Source organism: Aethalodelphis obliquidens, unplaced genomic scaffold (assembly GCF_003676395.1).
Source record: "Aethalodelphis obliquidens isolate GAN/ISIS:26980383/991018 unplaced genomic scaffold, ASM367639v1 scaffold3, whole genome shotgun sequence".
NCBI classification, from domain to species: domain Eukaryota; kingdom Metazoa; phylum Chordata; class Mammalia; order Artiodactyla; family Delphinidae; genus Aethalodelphis; species Aethalodelphis obliquidens.
The window spans coordinates 49,126,364-49,146,428 of record NW_020837947.1 but is presented as its reverse complement, the minus strand read 5'-3'; the positions used below and the strand labels follow the sequence as shown (position 1 = coordinate 49,146,428).

Genomic DNA, 20,065 nt, shown 5'->3' with positions numbered 1-20,065 from the left:
ATATATATATATATATATAAAACTTATATGAGAATTGCTACTCCAGCTTTCTTTTGGTTTCCATTTGCATGAAATACCTTTTTCCATCCCCTTACTTTCAGTCTGTATGTGTCTCTAGGTCTGAAGTGGGTCTCTTGTAGACAGCAAATATATGGGTCTTGTTTTTGTATCCATTCAGCCAATCTGTGTCTTTTGGTGGGAGCATTTAGTCCATTTACATTTAAGGTAATTATCGATATGTGTGTTCCCATTCCCATTTTCTTAATTGTTTTGGGTTTGTTATTGTAGGTCTTTTCCTTCTTTTGTGTTTCTTGCCTAGAGAAGTTCCTTTAGCAGTTGTTGTAGAGCTGGTTTGGTGGTGCTGAACTCTCTCAGCTTTTGCTTGTCTGTAAAGGTTTTAATTTCTCCATCAAATCTGAATGAGATCCTTGCTGGGTAGAGTAATCTTGGTTGCAGGTTTTTCTCCTTCAACACTTTCAATATGTCCTGCCACTCCCTTCTGGCTTGCAGAGTTTCTGCTGAAAGATCAGCTGTTAACCTTATGGGGATTCCCTTGTGTGTTATTTGTTGTTTTTCCCTTGCTGCTTTTAATATGCTTTCTTTGTATTTAATTTTTGACAGTTTGATTAATATGTGTCTTGGCGTATTTCTCCTTGGATTTATCCTGTATGGGACTCTCTGTGCTTCCTGGACTTGATTAACTATTTCCTTTCCCATATTAGGGAAGTTTTCAACTATAATCTCTTCAAATATTTTCTCAGTCCCTTTCTTTTTCTCTTCTTCTTCTGGAACCCCTATAATTCGAATGTTGGTGCGTTTAATGTTGTCCCAGAGGTCTCTGAGACTGTCCTCAGTTCTTTTCATTCTTTTTTCTTTATTCTGCTCTGCAGTAGTTATTTCCACTATTTTATCTTCCAGGTCACTTATCCGTTCTTCTGCCTCAGTTATTCTGCTATTGATCCCATCTAGAGTACTTTTAATTTCATTTATTGTGTTGTTGATTGTTGCTTGTTTCATCTTTAGTTCTTCTAGGTCCTTGTTAACTGATTCTTGCATTTTGTCCATTCTATTGTCCATTCTATCTCCAAGATTTCGGATCAACCTTACTATCATTATTCTGAATTCTTTTTCTGGTAGACTGCCTATTTCCTCTTCATTTGTTAGGTCTGGTGGGTTTTTATCTTGCTCCTTCATCTGCTGTGTGTTTTTCTGTCTTTTCATTTTGCTTATCTTACTGTGTTTGTGGTCTCCTTTTTTGCAGGCTGAAGGTTCGTAGTTCCTGTTGTTTTTTGTGTCTGTCCCCAGTGGCTAAGGTTGGTTCAGTGGGTTGTGTCGGCTTCCTGGTGGAGGGTACTAGTGCCTGTGTTCTGGTGGATGAGGCTGGATCTTGTCTTTCTGGTGGGCAGGTCCACGTCTGGTGGTGTGTTTTGGGGTGTCTGTAGACTTATTATGATTTTGGGCAGCCTCTCTGCTAATGGGTGGGGTTGTGTTCCTGTCTTGCTAGTTGTTTGGCATAGGATGTCCAGCACTGTAGCTTGCTGGTCGTTGAGTGAAGCTGGGTGCTGGCGTTGAGATGGAGATCTCTCGGAGATTTTTGCTGTTTGATATTATGTGCAGCTGGGAGGCCTCTTGTGGACCAGTGTCCTGAACTTGGCTCTCCCACCTCAGAGGCACAGCACTGACTCCTGGCTGCAGCACCAAGAGCCTTTCATCCACACGGCTCCTTAATTTGGGATGATTCGTTGACTATTCAGGTATTCCACAGATGCAGGGTATATCAAGTTGATTGTGGAGCTTTAATCCGCTGCTTCTGAGGCTGCTGGGAGAGATTTCCCTTTCTCTTCTTTTCCCATTGTTGGTTTTTAATGGAAAGTAGCTCAACTCCTTTGTCCTGTGAAGGATCACTTGAGAGGCCCTCAGGATTAGGACCTCAGGATTAGGGCGTGGCTGGGCAGTTACTGTCCTGGTATTAAGGTGAAATAAAACCTTTGTGATTTAACCGACGTTGTCCTCACTAAGATCCCTCGTATGCAAAGCTGAATGCCAGGAAGGAGGTAACACAATTTGCTTAAGTCCCAGGGCCTTCTCTGGGGAAAAGACTTGACAGTCCAGAATCTGCTCCCTGATAACTGAAATTAGAACTGTCAAAGACTTGATTAAGGACCAGTGGTAGGGAAGGGCAAGGAGGCGCCTAATATAAAACAGCCTTGAGTAAATCAGCAAGATTTTAAGTCAATGACCTGGGCTCAAGAGCAGGGCCTTAGGTTTTATCGGCTTTTACTACTGGCTGGGACCACTGGCTGTGCCAGGGAAGCCGTGGTGGAGCGGAGGAGTGTAAACTGGAGACCAGTTCAAGCACAGGGCTCTCCTGTCCAAATGCAGCATCAAGGGAGGGGCGCTGCTTCCTGTGCAGAGAGCTGGGCCAGAGAGACACCATCTCCACGGGACCAGTACCACCTGGGGGGACAGGGGAGGGCCACGCCTTCATCACTCCACGGGGCAGTGAGGAGTTCTGCTGGGCTGTGGAAGCCGCACAGGCCTCCCTTATGGATTGTGTAAACCTGGAGGCTCCTGGACAGCTCAGGGGTTGCTGCGGGGAGGGAAGTGGCCTGTTGGCTCTTCTGGTGTTCAAGCCGAGTTTTAGCTTGACAGAAAATTAAAACATGTAACCATATAGGTGTCCAGAGTTTGAAAAGCACATCACACACACTTTACAAGAGCTTTAAACCCTGTTTACGATTAAGTGTTTTACATTCCAGTGAGTAATTTCTTCAGAGATGTAACTCCATCCCACTCCCTCTCCACCTCCACGGCCCCCACTTACCCTGCAGTGTTACTTATACTTTCCATCAGAGATAATTCTAAGGCCTGAACAGCCAGTTCATCAGGCGCTGTCATTCCTTTATGAAGATGCCAATTTAGCATAAGTGCCAGCTCTGTGTCTGGTTGGTGGTTTAATACATAACGCAGAGCATCTCCTATTGACAAACGCTTTAAGCCATAGTCACTTGAAATTTTTTTGGCAACTGAAAAACATTAAAACTTTAAACTTATTCCGTTTCACAAATTCATCAGTTAATCTCAGTTTCAGATTCTGGTTAATTGACATCAACAGCAAACTAATCTTCACATTCCTCAAAGAAATTTCAAAAATTAAAATTGCTACATCTTATTGAATTAATACTGTTCAAAGGTCGATCATTATTAGCACTTCAGGTATGTGGCTGATGGGTCTGGTTAGTGAGCCAACTCCGTGAGGTTTTCTATAACCAAACCATTGAAGTGGTTCTTTTCCTTCTGCACGAGGTAGCAACATTTTTGAGAGCTTTATAAGGCATCCTATGTGTACCATTAATATTTGGTATTATGTCCAAAATAACAATTCAGTGCTCCTTGTGTCACCGGATTAAACCATTTCCCTATGTCCATTTACGGACTCCAGGCTGCAATCAGGCTAGCTTACCCTATACAGTTAGGCGGCAGTTAATCCTTAGGAAGTAATTTTTAAATATTATAATGGCATATCTGACATTTTAATAGTAATTTACAGCTTATGAGGCAATACTGCTTCTGTGACTTTTTTTGATATTTTCCACTATTCCATCAAGTGCATAGAGCGGGTATTGAAGTTCCAATTTTATAGATGAGAGAACTGCAGCCCACTGCAATGGAATAATTTGTCCAAGGGGCACATAGATGTTGCCATTTGTTGAAAGAGGACTCAGGCTTGGCCTCTGCTTCTGCTAAGTGAGACCACAGATAATAGCTTCCAGTTACTGTTAAATGTGGGTGTGCTCTGACAGGGTCTACAGACCCTGCTTCATCACGGTCTGGAGACAGCAGTGTGTAGAGGACACTGAGACTCATCTGGTCCCACGGGGAATACAGGTTAACTGGCCACAATTAGGGCCACCCGGGAGCAACTCCCCTGTGAGAGCCGCAGAAGGCTTCATCTCAGCTTTGCCACAAACACGAGAGTCACACCTATTTTTCTTAAGCTATGAAAACAATTAAGCATTTACAATTTGACATTTTGTTTAAAGATTAACCTCTATTTCAACAAAAATCGAGGAATCAGATTGTCTAATCTACATTTTACTTTTTGCTGTGGTTGTGGGATCTTGAATGTTAATGTACAGCTTTCTTTGGGAAATATCATTATCTTTGTGAACTTTTAGAACACAACTATTAAAGACTCTTAATCACGTTAAGACGTTTAAATGGGGAAAACACACTTTTCATCTGAAGAGCTAAAACACAAAACTCCCTATTATTATTTCTGGTGAAAATTAATCTTTGACCTCATCTCTCCCTTTCATTCTCTATGCCGTCAGTCATTAAGTCCTGTCATTTCCTTTTTAAATATCTCTGGTATCTGCCCTTTCCCATTTTATTATCATTGCGACCAACCACTGTTCATGTGGTTATCAAGTCACACGTCATCTTGAAATACCACACTCACCTATTGTTGGACTATTTGCCTTAAAAAAAAAGTCTCAAGATATAAAAAATTCAAACATTATAGTTTACCAAATGCCTTTTTCAGTAATGATTAAGATAATGGATTTTCACTCTTTAATTTATTAATACAGATTATATTTATAAAATTTTAAATATAATTTTTATGCTAATAAAATCTTAATATAACTGTTATTTGACTATATTTATAAATAATATTCGTTTGTAATTTCTTTTTTTGTATTATCTTTGTTAGGTTTTGATATCAGGGTCATGCTAATTTAAAAATGAATTTATATTTTTTATACTTTTTTAATTGTATGGACTATATTCTTTACTTTAAAAAAAACTGAAAATAAATTGGTCAGTTTATTTTCTTTCCCCTTGCTCTGGAAAAGCTTATAAAAACACAGTAAGTATCTCTTGAATTTTTAATTCTTTGAAAGTTTGACATAATTTTCCTCCAAAACCATTTGATTCTGGGCTGTTTTGGAGTGGGGCTATATTTTTGAATGCCTTCTCCTCAATGGTTATTGGCCTATTTACGTGTTCTGTCTCTTTTTGAGTCAGTTTTGATAGTTATCTTCCTGGAAAAGTGGTCCTGGTCTTCAGGAGATTCTTTTATGCTTAAGGATAGTAAAGGCAAACACACCCTTACCTGTAGTTTTCCCAGATTTTGGAGGCCCCAGAAGTGCAATCCTAATGGGCATAGTAGGCTTAGGTTTGGGTTGGCGGATATATTTGATTGGGTTCTTCATAAATTTTTCTTTAGTTTCCTTACTAGATAAAAAATAAATATACTGACGATGGATTACAGGATGAAGTAGATTCTCTGAATTTTCAGCTGGCTTGATTGTCTCTCCTTCACTTAGCTGCAATATATGCAAAACTGAATTAATAAGTTAGCTTTATTTTAAACAGCATTTCCCCCAAATACACTTAAAAAAACAAATTTGTAAAATCTTTCTTATAGAACAAGAAAACTAATTATAATCAAGTACTGATATTAAAAAACTGTAAAAAGAATGAATTATTTTATACTCATATGGAATAAATGTAGTTTTTCTTAAGTGTTCCAGTTTCTGACAACTATAGTTATTCTACTTCCTTTATAATGTGTTTAGCATATACTGAATGTTTCTGCCAAGTAGTGTAAAGGTGTTTGGATATATTCATGGGCCAATTTATCTTCACAGACAGGTCCATTCCTAAGGTGGCGTAATGTACAGAAATGCGTCCTCCCAAAATCATGGTTTGAAGCCCTAACCCTCAAAGTTACTGTATTTGGAGACAGGGCCTTTGAGGAGGTAACTAAGGTTAAATGAGGTTATAAGAAAGGGGCTCTAATCTGAGGACTGGTGTCCTTATAAGAAGAGAAAAGAGACACCAGGAGTGCATGAGCACTGAGGAAAAGCACTGAGGACACAGTGAGAAGTGGCCATCTACAAGCCAGGAAGAGAGGCCTCACTAGAAAAACCATCCCTGCTGGTACCTTGATCTTGGACTTCCAGCCTCCAGAACAGTGAGAAAATACATTTCTGCTGTTTAAGCTACCCAGTCTGTGGTATTCCATATGGCAGCATGAGTAGACTAATACAGGTGGGGTCCTGGGTTATATATGGGAGTGTACTGGTAGGACAAATCCCACTAGCTTCTCTTCTACATTTTTATACAGACGAAATCCCACTCACACAAACATCAAGAGCAGACACAAAAGGGAAAAATACACCTAAAAGGCAGCCTAAGGTGTCGGTATGGAATGGAGAGGGAGGACTGGTCCCACATCTTTGCATTGGTGATGATGAAGACTGGGTAATTAAATGCATATCTTTTTATATCATCAGATGGCCAAGCATCAGTCATCCCTGGACTTGACAGAGTAGGTGAGAAACAGTATGGTAATATTGCTCCTCCCCCAGAACTACACCAGGATAGTTGTCACAGGTCAATGGTATTGTCAGCATCATCATTCTTGGGCTGAAGTAATATTCATGGCTGGGAGTAAATGTTAGGGATAAGAAGAAACTCAGGGATGGGGTGGGAATGTCTGCTCTATTTCTTATACTCGGTAATAAAAGAAAAGCTGAAAGTTTAATGATTCCATTTCAGATTCGAAAATTAAGTGTGAATTCTTACAATAGTTTCTGCTATTGCCCAAAATATCTAGCATGTATCTTTCTTCTCCATAGGTCAGAATACACAAGGTGTCATCAAATCAGAAACATCAAGTGGTCAGGCACCCAGAAAGATTCCCAACAGCCCTGAAAAAATGATTTATATGCTTAAACCCTTCCTATGACCATGCACTCATTTCTCCACAAGGCATCTTTATACAATCCTAATTATGTTTGGACATGGATCCTTAAATAGGGTTCTGACTTTGATTGCTTCTTCCCCTCTCTTGTCCATCTCAAAGAGAAGGTTAGGGTGTAACTACTTTTCAAAAGCCTTCTAGGTGATCCTAATACATGCTTAACTTTATCTGATTCTCTATGGAGGGAACGGTCATAATGTTTCTATATTTCAGCATGGCATTTGAAAAGGTCTCTCTTTACATCCTTACAGTGAAGGTAAAGAAGATATCACAATTAAGTAGAATTGAAACTGATTGTATCAACATCAGCCAGGAAGGAGGTTTCAAGTAATATGCACATGGCTCCATTTTGGATCCCTTCCTCCAAAATACTTTTTATCAGTGACCAATACACGTTAATAACAAGAACTTATATTAATTGAGCATTCACAATAAAACAAGCACTGCTGCAAGCACTTTACAATAATTAACTGATTTAGTAATTGTAACAATATCATGAGGTAGGGACTATTCTTATTCCCATTGTGCAAATGGGAATGGCTCAGAGAGGTGAAGTAATTTGTCCAAGGTCACTCAGCTAGTAAGTGGTGGTTTTGAACTCAGGCAGTCTGGCTCGAGAGGCCATGGTCTTCTCCACTGTGCTACTTCACTGATGGAAATCAGAAGGTACACTGGTTGAGAGGGCAGGTCACCTTTACGTCACATTCTTTTATTGTCTTTATAGCACTTAATACAACCTGACAAGAACTTATTTGTTTACTTATTTATTGCCTATCCTCCCTCTCCAACCCAGCTAGAATATAAAGCCCATGACAAAGGAACCTTGTCTGTTTTATTCACTGCTCTATTCTCAGGGACTGACACAGTGGCTGGCGTGTCCTTGATTAAGATTTGTTGAAAACCATCCCACATTTGAAGTTACTGAATTCCAATTACATTAAATGTTTGTCCACACTGCCTAAAAATACAGTGCTTAGAAATAAGTTTGTGATGAACATTAAAGGCACATTTTGTATGGGATCTCACACTTTCCAGAGAATTTTATATTCTTGCATTTGATCACAGTGGCCTGATGGCAGTATTCTCCCATCTTAAAGGTGAGGAAGCAGAATCAAAGAGTTTAAAGGACTTGCCTAAAATTAGATAGCAAATTGTGTCAGAGCTCAGCTCGCTAGATGTCTAGTTTGAAAATATTTCTACTACCATCTTCTGCTACAGAGTTAAAACCAAGTTGGAACTGGATGATCTTTACAGAAATAGACGAAAGAAATTTAAACCCTTCAACTACTTTCCTACTTCAGAAAGGCGAAACAACCACACATATTTTTATAGCTAGCTAAGAATACTATACAATGCTTACAATTTTTTGAACTTATCCACTGTCTTCTTAGACATGCTTAAAAAAAAAAAAGAAACAAGAGAAAGGTTTTCAGATGCATTTGCTGACATTACCTTTACAGGGTCCCAGTAGCCAAATGAGCTTATATACTTGTAGGTAAAGCTGAGCATTTTCTGGGCAAGGCGGGATGATATTGGATAACATTTCTCGAAAATGCTTGCACGATTCTCCACCAGCGGTTTCAGTTTCATATTCAATATGTATTGTACAATGTGGGTTTTCCGAGCTCCATTAATGAGAATTACTGGTATCAAAAACTTCTCAAATTCTTCCTAATGAAAAACAATCATAAAACCAAACATTTTTAGTGGGAAGGAGGCTGGCAGTATTTAGTTACAGCACATGGACATTGCTAGTAACTGATTACTTCAGTCTAGAGAACAAATATTTTTCAGCTTCCAAGTAACTGCAGGTTGGCAGCTAAAACTTTGACCCTATGTGGCTTCCACGTTGCCCTTGATTTATTAACTAGTTTTTATAATTGTAAATGGTGCTGACGAAAGGGACCTAACCCCTAAAAATATACATTTCTTTTGAAATGTTAAAAAGAAACCAAGGCATAAACCAACTCGCTTTTGTTTCATTCTCAAACGTTATTTTTTGAATTATGAAAAACGAAAAAGTAATAACCTGTATTATTTGTAAATTATTCGTATCTGCTTCAAATTTTTCTCTCAGTTCACCTCTCAGGCGTTCGACCGCATCAATTTCCTGCTCTTCATCTTCCTCACTCATCACTTCCTCATCTTTTGGAAATTCATCAAGGATGTTGTCAATATCATCTTCCTCATCTTCAGGTTCTTCCTCGCTCATGTCTTCATCTTGTCTAACAGTCTAAGGAGGAAAATATTCCCTTTTACTATACATACAAAATATGGAACAAATGACACTGCTAACTAATCATCTGGGATATTTTGGAATAAGCGGGTATTGGTTAGTATGGCATGCAACGTTCGTCAACTGATATAGTAAAATTTCAAATATCTGGCACCCAAGAAATTTAATGCCTTCAAGACTCTAACACCACGGTGATCCCATAAATAAATACCTAGACAAGATATTAACTGCTAATATTTAATGCTATAGTTGTCAGAACATTACATGTTTCTCATGGTCTTCAGTAACAATATTTAATGCAACTCAAAGAGTATATAAAACACTCCCTAGCTGTGTTAGCTTGGACAAAACCAGTTTCCTCGTCTGTAAAATAGGAATAAGGAAAGTACCTCCCTCACGTGGTTGTTGGTAGTGCTAAAATAAGTTAATACATGCAAAGCGCTCAGAAAACTGTCTGGTACATGGTAAGCATGCAAATGATAGCTGTTATTCCTATTCCTATTATTATAACACTATAGTATGTTATAGTTATTATTGTCATTTTGTATAAAGCACTGTTCTAATAGAATAGTACATGCCCCTGAGGAGGCTGCAGCTTATCTGAGGAAACCAGAATTAACACATAAATGATTACTGAAGACCACAACAGGATACTGATACTAAGTGGTGTTGTAAAGGCTCGAAGTGCTACAGTCCAGTTTGCGTAACACTGAACCCTGTCCTACTGATCCTCCTGCACTGCCTCTATGCACGTCGCCCAGAATTATCCCTTGTCCCGGATGGAGCACTGCCTTCCCGTCGGAAACCTGGGAGTTATCTTGACTCCTCACTCTCCATTATTGCACATCCAGTTTCTAAGAATAGGAATCCTAAATAATACTTAAGACTCTCTCCTCCTTTCTAGTCCTGCTCTACTGTTTGCCCTCTCATTACCTCTTGCCTGCACACTTTTGATTAGCTCGCTATTTCCTGATCTTTCTAACTGATTAGACCCTGGTGCCTTTAAAGGCGCCTGGAGCTGGGATTTGGACTTGCAGGTGCCGGGAGGAAGAAGAGAGGACAAAGGGCCCTTCCCTGTTCTGTGCCCAGGCTCCTCTTTCCCCGGAAGGAGTTTGGCGTTGGAACTATGTTTCTCAGTTCTTATTCTTTTTTATTTGAATTTTGAAGCCATTTGGTTCTCTTACTACTTTTTCCTTTTTCTTATATTTTGACAATTTTTTAGTTTGAGATTTGATTTGCTAACGATCACTGGAGGCATGGTGGGATGAGTCCACACTACGAGCTGCAGACATCTTAGTTTCAGATGAACTTCTGCTCACCTCTCCAGCTCTATTTAATAGCTCTTCCAACTTGTTTGTTAATTAAAAAAATTAAACTATATAAGTTTAACAAGAAACTTTCAATTAATTTAAATGCTATATTGTAGTTTCCATGAACTTTTTTTTTGCTCTCTGGTTTTTCATACCATCCTGTTTTTGTTTTATGGATACAAGTTCTTGAATTATTTAAGGCAAATTGGAATTTTTAAAGTGTTTAATATATTTCCTGTATTGTCTATTTGTTTTAGAGTCAATTATTCTGTTTGTTCATCTTGGTTCTTCCTTGTATTGATAATTTCAAATATATGGCAATCCTTGGTTGTCTATTCATTTTTATGAATGAAGGACTAAACTGATTAATTCAGAGCAACTGTAAGCTCTGGGTATGTGAGCAGGACAGGTTGTATCATGCTTCCATTTAAGATGTGAGGATGAGAAGAGGCAGGCAGGCTGGATCTTGTCCCAGATGATGAAGAGTACCAACCAACATTCTGTGGCACCTAGAATTTTCTAGACAGACTATTTAATTACTTTAGAAATTATTTACTTTTTTCTTCATGGGGACAAATGTCACTGTTACATGAGGAGCTGGTGGGATCAACCTTAAAAAATTTTTCTGCAATTTACCCTCTTGGACTTTCTAGATAATCAAATATATGCAAATATTAAATTTTGTTCTTACTTTTCAGTATGTATGCTGTTTCTTTTTCTGATCACGTTGCTGTGGCTAGTTCCTTTAAATTTTTTAAAAGGTTAATAGCCTAAAAATCTTCATAGAAGACCATCTGAGAGACCCACAGATTAATTCTTTTTAGAGAAAAAGGTTTTAGTTTTCTGTAAGTGGCATTTTGGTCCTCTGGAACAGTGCTGCTTTTTTTTCTTATATCTAGTATCTCTCAGTCCTTATGTTAGGAGATACATGTTCTAAAATTCATCGTCTCAAGAGATCTGCCTCCAGTATGAAGGAATAAGTTCATTTAGCCTCTAGCAGATAATAACCACAAGCCATGGACAACACACACACAAATACACACAGATTTTTTTTCCCTCTCTCTTGCTCCAGAGGGCTTCTGGAGAGTGAACAAAGGCAGATTTTGTAGAGTAGTCAAAATTTGGAGGGAGCGATAGGCTTAGGGTCAGTTCTCTTATTTTGTGCATTTGCGTGGAAGGCAGCCTCCGTTAGAGTGGTGGTGGCAGAGGGGGACTAAAACTCTGATAGAAAGCTCTGTCTTTTGTCACCTACAAATTGGCACTTGCCCTCTACCTCTATAAGAAATAAATTATGAGCTGCTGCAGCTGCTGACCTTCAACAGCCCTGGAAAGAAGTTCAGGATGGATCAGAAATGAGGCACTCTGTGCTCTAGAAAAAACTGGCAGAACAGGTCTTCAGATAGTTAGATATTTTTAGGAGATGATTTTATGAGCCCAATTCTTGCATCTCCTCATATCTAGAAAAGTGATAAAATCCTTCATGGCTACTCCTGGCATTCTCCTGCATGTGGCTACACTACACTTGGTAAAAGGGACCCAGGCACCAGAGAAAGAGCTAGTGTACAGGATGAGGGCAAAGATTCTGGAGCTAGGGGTAAGAGTAGAAGCAAGGCCTCCAAGGAATTGGAAGATATGCATTGTAAATCTGTATGAAGCCACTGGTTTATAGAATATTCTTCAGTCACATTTGGAGACTAAAATTCCACATGATGGCGACATTTTCCTATAAAATTAATGGAAGTAGTCACCTTGAGACTTTGAAGTGATTTCTAATGTTAAAAGTGTTTTATTTGTTGCTAAAAAGTCAGACAGCAAAGGCAATAATGTTAAGGCTGAGAAGACAAACCTGGGAAGGGCTTTATCTGCATATGGTTCCCTAACTGCTTGGGAAAAAGGTGAGTCAAGAAACTGCATATTTCTGTACAGAGAGGCAGATGATGAGAAGACCCCTGGTTCTGTGCAGGAAAGCAAGCTCCAAGGTCCATGTGGAGTCAGGATGGATTCAACTCAGGTTGTCACATTAACTGATTATAACAATTGTACTAAGTGATCCTTGAGATGCTGCACTGTGTTTAGTCTTTCCTTGTCTGAGACAGTAGCAGTACATATAAAATTCCCATCAAAAAAGTTAAAAAAAATACACAGTTTTAATCTCAGAAAATCTCAGGAACTCTCATAAAAAAATCTCAGGAATTGTCTTCCAAAAGTCAGTTTGTATAAATTAATTGTGGGAGATACACAGCCAATTTTTATAAAAGATTAAGTCTCAGAAGAGCTAACTTACAAAATCTTATTTTGTTTATAAGACAGAATATTTTATCTGAGGTGCTTGGCTGTAGCATTTGGGTCAGCTAGGTCAACTGGGGACTAGCTCGTCTCTAAACAAAACAAAATCCATGATCTTCAAGGTTTATCTTTTCAAAAAATCAGCCGATGGAAAAGAGGAGCTGTATTGAACATCCTGCACAGTATGTGACTCTGAGCATCTACAGGCTCTGCCCCATTCCATTCTTTACCTCGAGGTAAGCTATATTTTAGCCCCAGCACAACTTCACAGGCTCTCTGTCTAGACCTTATACCCAAGCTCCCAGCCTATCTCCCTGTAGCAAGAGCTGAAGTGTGAAAAGCACAAATGAAAATCCACAAGAAGCATAGTTTAATGTAGTATCATTATATTTTGTATTAGATTATTTAAACATCTTGGTTTTCTTTCTTTGAAAAATTTTTGTTTTTCTGATTATAAAAGTAATAAAAGTTCATTGTAAACAGTTATAGAATACCAAAAAGTGTAAAGAAAATAAAAATGATATATAATCTCAGAACTTGTACATAAACTCTATATCTCCATCAAGACTTCTATGCATCTTTTTGATGCTCAACGTCACTAATTATTAGAGAAATGCAAATCAAAACTACAATGAGGTATCACTTCACACAGGTCAGAATGGCCATTTTCAAAAAGCCTTTGAACAATAAATACTGGAGAGGGTGTGGAGAAAAGGGAACCCTCCTACACTGTTGGTGGGAGTGTAAATTGATTCAGCCACCATGGAGGAGAGTATGGCGTTTCCTTAAAAACACTAAAAATAGAGCTACCTTATGATCCAGCAATCCCACTCCAGGGTATATTTCTGGAGAAAACCATAATTTGAAAAGATACATGCACCCCAATGTTCACTGCAGCACTATTTACAATAGCCAGGTCATGGAAGCAACCTAAATGCCCATCGACAGATGAATGGATAAAGAAGATGTGATACATATATATTAAATAGAATATTAGCCATAAAAAGGAATGAAATTGAGTTATTTGTAATGAGGTGGATGGACCTAGAGCCTCTCATACAGAGTGAAGTAAGTCAGAAAGAGAAAAACAAATACTGTATGGTAACACATATATATGGAATCTAAAAAAAAAAAAAAAAAAAGGTTCTGAAGAACCTAGGGGCAGGACAGGAATGAAGACGCAGACATAGAGAATGGACCTGAGGACACGGGGAGGGGGAAGGGTAAGCTGAGACGAAGTGAGAGAGTGGCATTGACATATATACACTACCAAATGTAAAATAGATAGCTAGTGGGAAACAGCCGCATAGCACAGGGAGATCAGCTTGGTGCTTTGTGACCACTTAGAGGGGTCGGATAGGGAGGGTGTGAGGGACATGCAAGAGGGAGGGGATATAGGGATATATGTATACGTATAGCTGATTCACTTTGTTATACAGCAGCAACTAACACAACAATGTAAAGCAATTGTACTCCAATAAAGACGTTTAAAAAAAAAAAGAAAAAAAGAGAGTAGCAGAAAAACAACAAGAAACAAAACAAAAAAGGAACGAAATTGGGTCATTTGTAGAGACGTGGATGGACCTAGAGATTATCATACTAAATGAAGTAAATCAGGCAGAGAAAGACAAATATCATAAGATATCACTTATATGTGGAATCTAAAAAAAAATACAAATGAGCTTCTTTACAAAACAGACGCAGACTCACAGATTTAGAAAACAAACTTATGGTTACCAAAGGAGAAAGATGCAGGGGAAAGATAAATTAGGAGGTTGGGATTAACAGACATACACTGCTATATATAAAATAGATAATCAACAAGGACCTTCTGTATAGCACAGGGAACTCTACTCAATACTCTGTAATAACCTATATGGGAAAAGAATCTGAAAAAGAATAGATATATGTATATGTATAACAATCACTTTGCTATACACCTGAAACTAATATAACATTGTAAATCAACTATACTCCAACGTAAAATAAAAATTAAAAAAAGACTTCTATGCATCTTTTTATTTTACATTGCTGAGATTTTATATATGTGTAAAATATATATGTTTTAAATATGTGTGTCCTTTTTTTTTGCAAAAAGCAATTTTATTTACTTACCTCCTCTTCTTTCCTTTTTCTCTCTCTCTCTATTATAAGTTCAGCCCTTCTTTTAGAAATCATGTCATCCTGTTAAAGAAAGAGACATTAAAAAATATTAATGGATAATAATAAAATTACTTTTTTAAAAAAAATTTATTTAATTTATTTATTCTTGGCTGCATTGGGTCTTCGTTGCTGCATGCAGGCTTTCTCTAGTTGCAGCGAGCTACGCTTTGTTGCAGTGCACAGGCTTCTCATTGCGGTGGCTTCTCTTGTTGCGGACCATCGTCTCTAGGTGCACTGGCTCAGTAGTTGTGGCTCACGGGCTCAGTAGTTGTGGCACACAGGCTTAGTTGCTCTGTCACATGTGGGATCTTCCTGGACCAGGGCTCAAACCCGTGTCCCCCGCATTGGCAGGCAGATTCCCAACCACTGCGCCACCAGGGAAGCCCTAAAATTACTTTCTATATATTAATTTTTTTTCCCAAAGGGGAATAATATTTGGGTAGAAGGATACTTTCCAGAAAAGCATGTGATAGTGGTAATTATGTCACTTACATCTTTGGACCTCTGGACCTCTTGATCAGCTACTTCCCTCCAGAGGGATAAATGGTACTTGGGATCAGTCACTTTTTCTATAAACTTTAGAATTCCTTTTCAAAATGGATTACTTATTTGTTTCCTTTGGTGGAGAGGTAGATTTTGTACATGGAGAAACAGGGAAATACTTAGAGGCTCTTTGTTGAAAATGTTTGATAATCTTCCATCATATTATTAAGATGTAATTGCCTAAAGAATCCATGTGAGAAAAGCACATGTACTTTGGATGCATTCACACATATGGTGTATAAGTAGTCCTCCAGTCCTTCTAGGGGTCTCTAAATCTAATGCAATGAATAGGTCCTTTGATATGACCTTAAGGTTTGCATGAAAACTAACCAGCACCCCTTGGGTTTGGGGGCTCATTGGCTCAGGACTCTTGAAACTGGAGTCCCCTTAAATACTGGGAGATCAGAGAAGTGCCTTAAAGACATGCCCTGGGGGCTCCGGTCTAGGCCATCAGGACTGTGCTCCTTTTATCTGACAATTACTGAGTATACATTTCAGATAATTTATGTTTTGTTGACATTCAAGAAATATTTGTAGATAGAATTCTAAAACTGAATTGAATCAAATTAATATAGTTCATGAGCCCCAGAGAGATTCTGTAGCTTTTCAGAGGGTAAGAGTTATAAAAACTCTAATTTCCTTTTTTAAAACCAGAGTTTTACCATAGGTGCTTTAACTGTAGAGTTATGAAAATACAGTCTCCTTTGTGTTTTCATAACATATAAGGAAACCACTGTATACACCAAAAAGAAATGCAAAGTATGTATAATAAAGCACACACATATTATGAGTCTGTTTCTCCTCTGATCCTTTCACTCAAATAAGTAGTGGTCAGTGAAGTTTAACTAATTATTGCATGTCTGCCAGGTGCCATCACTGTTCTGAGCACTGCACATGTATATTCTTTCATTTTCTGCTCAAAATATACTGCAAGGCGGACAGCATTATCCCACTTTATAGATGAGTTAATAAAGTCAGAAGGTTTAATTCACATAGTATAACACAGCTAGTGTGAGGATGGTGTAAGAAACTCCCAGATAAGGGTATGAAAAAGCACATTGTATGATGGAGCTGTAAGGAGGGTTTGTATTTGTTCCAACTGAGAAATAAAGTTAGAAAGAGGGTTTGGAACAGGATTGGGAGTGCTTTAAATGCCAGACTGAGGAGTTCAGATCTTAACAGAGTGACTTGATCAAAACAGAGTTTTAGGAAGATCAGGTTGCCCGAAGGATGGCCTGGAGGGCCCAGATATGAAGTCTGGTAGGACAATTAGGAGGTCATCGTAGGAGTGCTGGGTGTGAGGTGAAAAGAATCTGAACCAGGGCAGAGCTGTGGGTATGAGAAGAAAGGTGTAAATCTGCTCTTTCCTGTTCCATATCCCTGAAATCCTCAGGGCATGTGATGTCTAGGCTGGGGCTTGATTGCTTTAGAGCTGCTCCGTCCAGTATGGCAGCTACAAGTCACTTGCAGCTCTATTAAAATTAAATAAAATTAAACATTTGATTTCTCAGCCTCACCAACTAAATACATTTCAACTGCTTAATAACCACATGTGTGGCTAGTGGCTGCTGTATTGGACAGTGAAGATACAGAACATTTCCATCAGCACAGAGAGTTCTCTGAGAACACTGGTCTAAAGGTGCCAGATCCCACAAGGAGGTAACATGCAGCTGTGCTTTGGTATGCCCTCTTCTTTCTTTTCCATTCTCATGTTTATAGAGCCTCTTGCCTGGCAGACACTTTGGCCCACTTTCTTCAGAGATCAGCAGCAGAAAAGGGAAGGATGTCATGTAGACTGGTGTGAAGCTTGATGCCTTGCCACACCTCTCTCCTGACTTCCACAGTTCTTGGATGGCTGAGAGATTGGCTTTGATTTTGTATGGGACAGGGATGGCCTGGGACGTGTAATCTTAGTGTGGTGGAGCAAAGGGATGGATGGCAAGATGGATAGAGGGATTTCCTTTGGCAAGATGAAAAGATGAAAAGAACTTGACAACTGTGTCTGAGCAGTGACAGAGGAACTTCATGGTTTTAACACTTTGTTTATAATTTAATAAGTATCGAGTTGTGATAAGGTATTCAGTAATTTAAGTCACAGTAGCTCAAAATTGGAACTAACTGATTAGCTCTCTGACACTAAAGAGAGCTTTCTTCCATACTCTCCCTGCCAAATGTCCACTCAGTCTACGCTTATCTATTGACAAGTAGCTCACTGCTTTCAGTCTTTGTTCTTTTTGGAAAGTCTTACTAATAATGAAATACATCTCCCTGTACCTTCCTCCTACCAATGGTGCTTCTTTCCCCTGTGGCCACATGGAACAATGACATACTCTCTTCAGTATAAAAGACCGTCACATAATTTAACACAGTTCTCATGTCCCATCTTGATCTTCCTAGTTCCAGATTTGAAAGCCCTATTCTTTCTACTCAACCCAGATCTATAAATGTGTCCTTTCAAGACATGTCATACATATGGAATGAATCATAGAGTATGTACTATTTTCTTTGCCTGGCTTCATTTACTCAGCATAATGATTTTGGTAGTCATCCATATTGTAGGGGGTATCAATAGTACATTCATTAAAAGTACTGAATACTACTCCATTATATGAATATACTATTTATTTATTTATTTTTCCAGCTTTATAAAATTGTAAGATATTTAAAGTGTATGTCATGAAGATTTGATATGTATACATTGTGAAAGGACTTCTCCCATTTAGTTAATTAACACATCCGTCACCTCACATATTTATCTTGTGTGTGTGACAACATTTAAGTTCTACTCTCTTGCCAAATTTCAATTATACAGTAGTACAGTATTACCAACTATAGTCATCATGTCATACATTAGCTCCTTAGGTCTTATTCATCTTATAGCTGAACTTTTGTACCATTTTATCAACTTCTCCCCATTTCCCACACCTCCCAGCCCATGACAACCACTTTTCTAGTCTGTTTCTATGAGTTTGATTTGGTTTTAGATTCCACATACAAGTGATACCATGCAGTATTTGTCTTTCTCTGCCTGGCTTATTTAACTTAGCATAATGCCCTCAAGGTCCATCCATGTTGTTGCAAACGTCAGGATTTCCTTCTTTCCCATGGCTAAACAACATTCCATTGTGTGTGTGTGTGTGTGTGTGTGTGTGTGTGTGTGTGTGTGTGTGTGTGTATACACACACCACTTCTTTATCCATTCACCTGTTGGCAGACACAGGTTGTTTCCACACCTCGGCTATTGTGAATAATGCTGCTATGAACATGGGAGGAGAGATATCTCTTTGAGATAATGACTTTGTTTCCTTTGGATATATATACCCAGAAGTGGGATTCCTGGATCATATGGTAATTCTATTTTTTAATTACTTGTGGAACCTCCATACTGATTTCCATGATGGCTGTACTAGTTGACATTCCTACCAACAGTGCACAAGCGCTCCTTTTTCTCCACATCCTCACCAGCATTTATCTCGTCTTTTTGATTTTAGATACCCTAACAGGTGTGAGAGGTGATATCTCATTGTGGTTTTGATTTGCATTTATCTGATGATTAGTGATGTTGAGCACCTTTTAATGTACCTGTTGTCATTTGTATGCCTTCTTTGGAAGAATATCTATTCAGTTCATCTGCCCATTTTAAAAAATTGGATTTTTTTTTGATACTGGGTTGTATGAGTTCTTTATATATTTTGGATTTTAATCCTTTATCAGATATATGATTTACAAATACTTTTTCCCATTCCCTAGACTGCCTTTTTATCTTGTTGATGGTTTCTTTTGCTGGGCAGAAAATTTTTTAGTTTGATGTAGTCCCGCTTATTTATTTTTGCTTTTGGTGTCAAATCAAAAAAAAAACCATCATTGCCAAGATTGATGTCAAGAAGCTTATCCCCCTTTCTTATAGGAGTTTTAGGGTTTCAGGGCTTGTGCTTCAAGTCTTTGATCCATTTTGAGTAGATTTTTGTGTATGGTGTAAGATAGGTGTTCAGTTTTATTCTTCTGCGGCAGGCTATACAGTTTTCCCAGCACCATTTATTGAAGAAACTATCTTTTCCCCACTGTACATCCTTGGCTAGTTTGTCATAAATTAACTGACAATATATGCATGGGATTATTTCTGTGCTTTCTATTCTGTTAAACTGATTTATGTGTCTACAGTCTGCTATTGTACTGAATTTTTCAGTTTGGTTATTGTATTCTTCAGCTCTGTGACTTCTGTTTGGTACTTTCTTATATTTTCTATCTCTTGAAAATTTCACTTTGCTTATGCATTGTTCTCCTGACGTTGGTGAGCATCCTTATGACTATTAGTTTAAACTCTTTATCAGATAAATCATTTATCTTTGTTTCAGTAAGGTGTGTTTCTGGCATTTTATCTTGTTCCTCCGTTTGGAACATATTCCTCTGTTTTTTCATTTTCTTTGACTCTATGTGTTGGTCTCTGCCCATTAGATAAAACAGCCACCTCTCCCTGTCTTGACAGAGTGGTCTTGTGTGGAAGATGAACACAGCTCAGGCTGGCCCCTGCTCTTGGCCATCTCTTAAGCCTTTGTACTTGTTTAAGCCACTTTATTAGTTTTTAGTGGCTCCCAGTAGTTGAGGGGGTACCATGACCTATCAGTGTCCCAAATGGGAGGATCACAGTCAGCATAGGCTGATTGGAAGCTAGACACTCAAGCAGCAGCTGTTTTGATGTAGGTGATGTGGGTATTTTCTCATTTGCCCAATGTGTAGGAGTCACTCAGCTAATTT

At 38.5% G+C, this 20,065-nt stretch overlaps 1 protein-coding gene across 1 annotated transcript in view; it reads right to left on the bottom strand.

Annotated features, from left to right (window-relative positions):
* Positions 1–20,065, bottom strand: part of AK9 (adenylate kinase 9) — a 119,342-nt gene that overhangs the window by 15,772 nt on the left and 83,505 nt on the right. The window contains exons 28-32 of the mRNA XM_027088811.1: positions 14,720–14,788; positions 8,802–9,005; positions 8,225–8,443; positions 5,117–5,330; positions 2,825–3,026 (exon numbers count right to left, since the gene is read on the bottom strand). Of these exons, the coding sequence (XP_026944612.1) occupies positions 2,825–3,026; positions 5,117–5,330; positions 8,225–8,443; positions 8,802–9,005; positions 14,720–14,788 (908 nt within the window). The remainder of the gene's footprint in view (positions 1–2,824; positions 3,027–5,116; positions 5,331–8,224; positions 8,444–8,801; positions 9,006–14,719; positions 14,789–20,065) is intronic.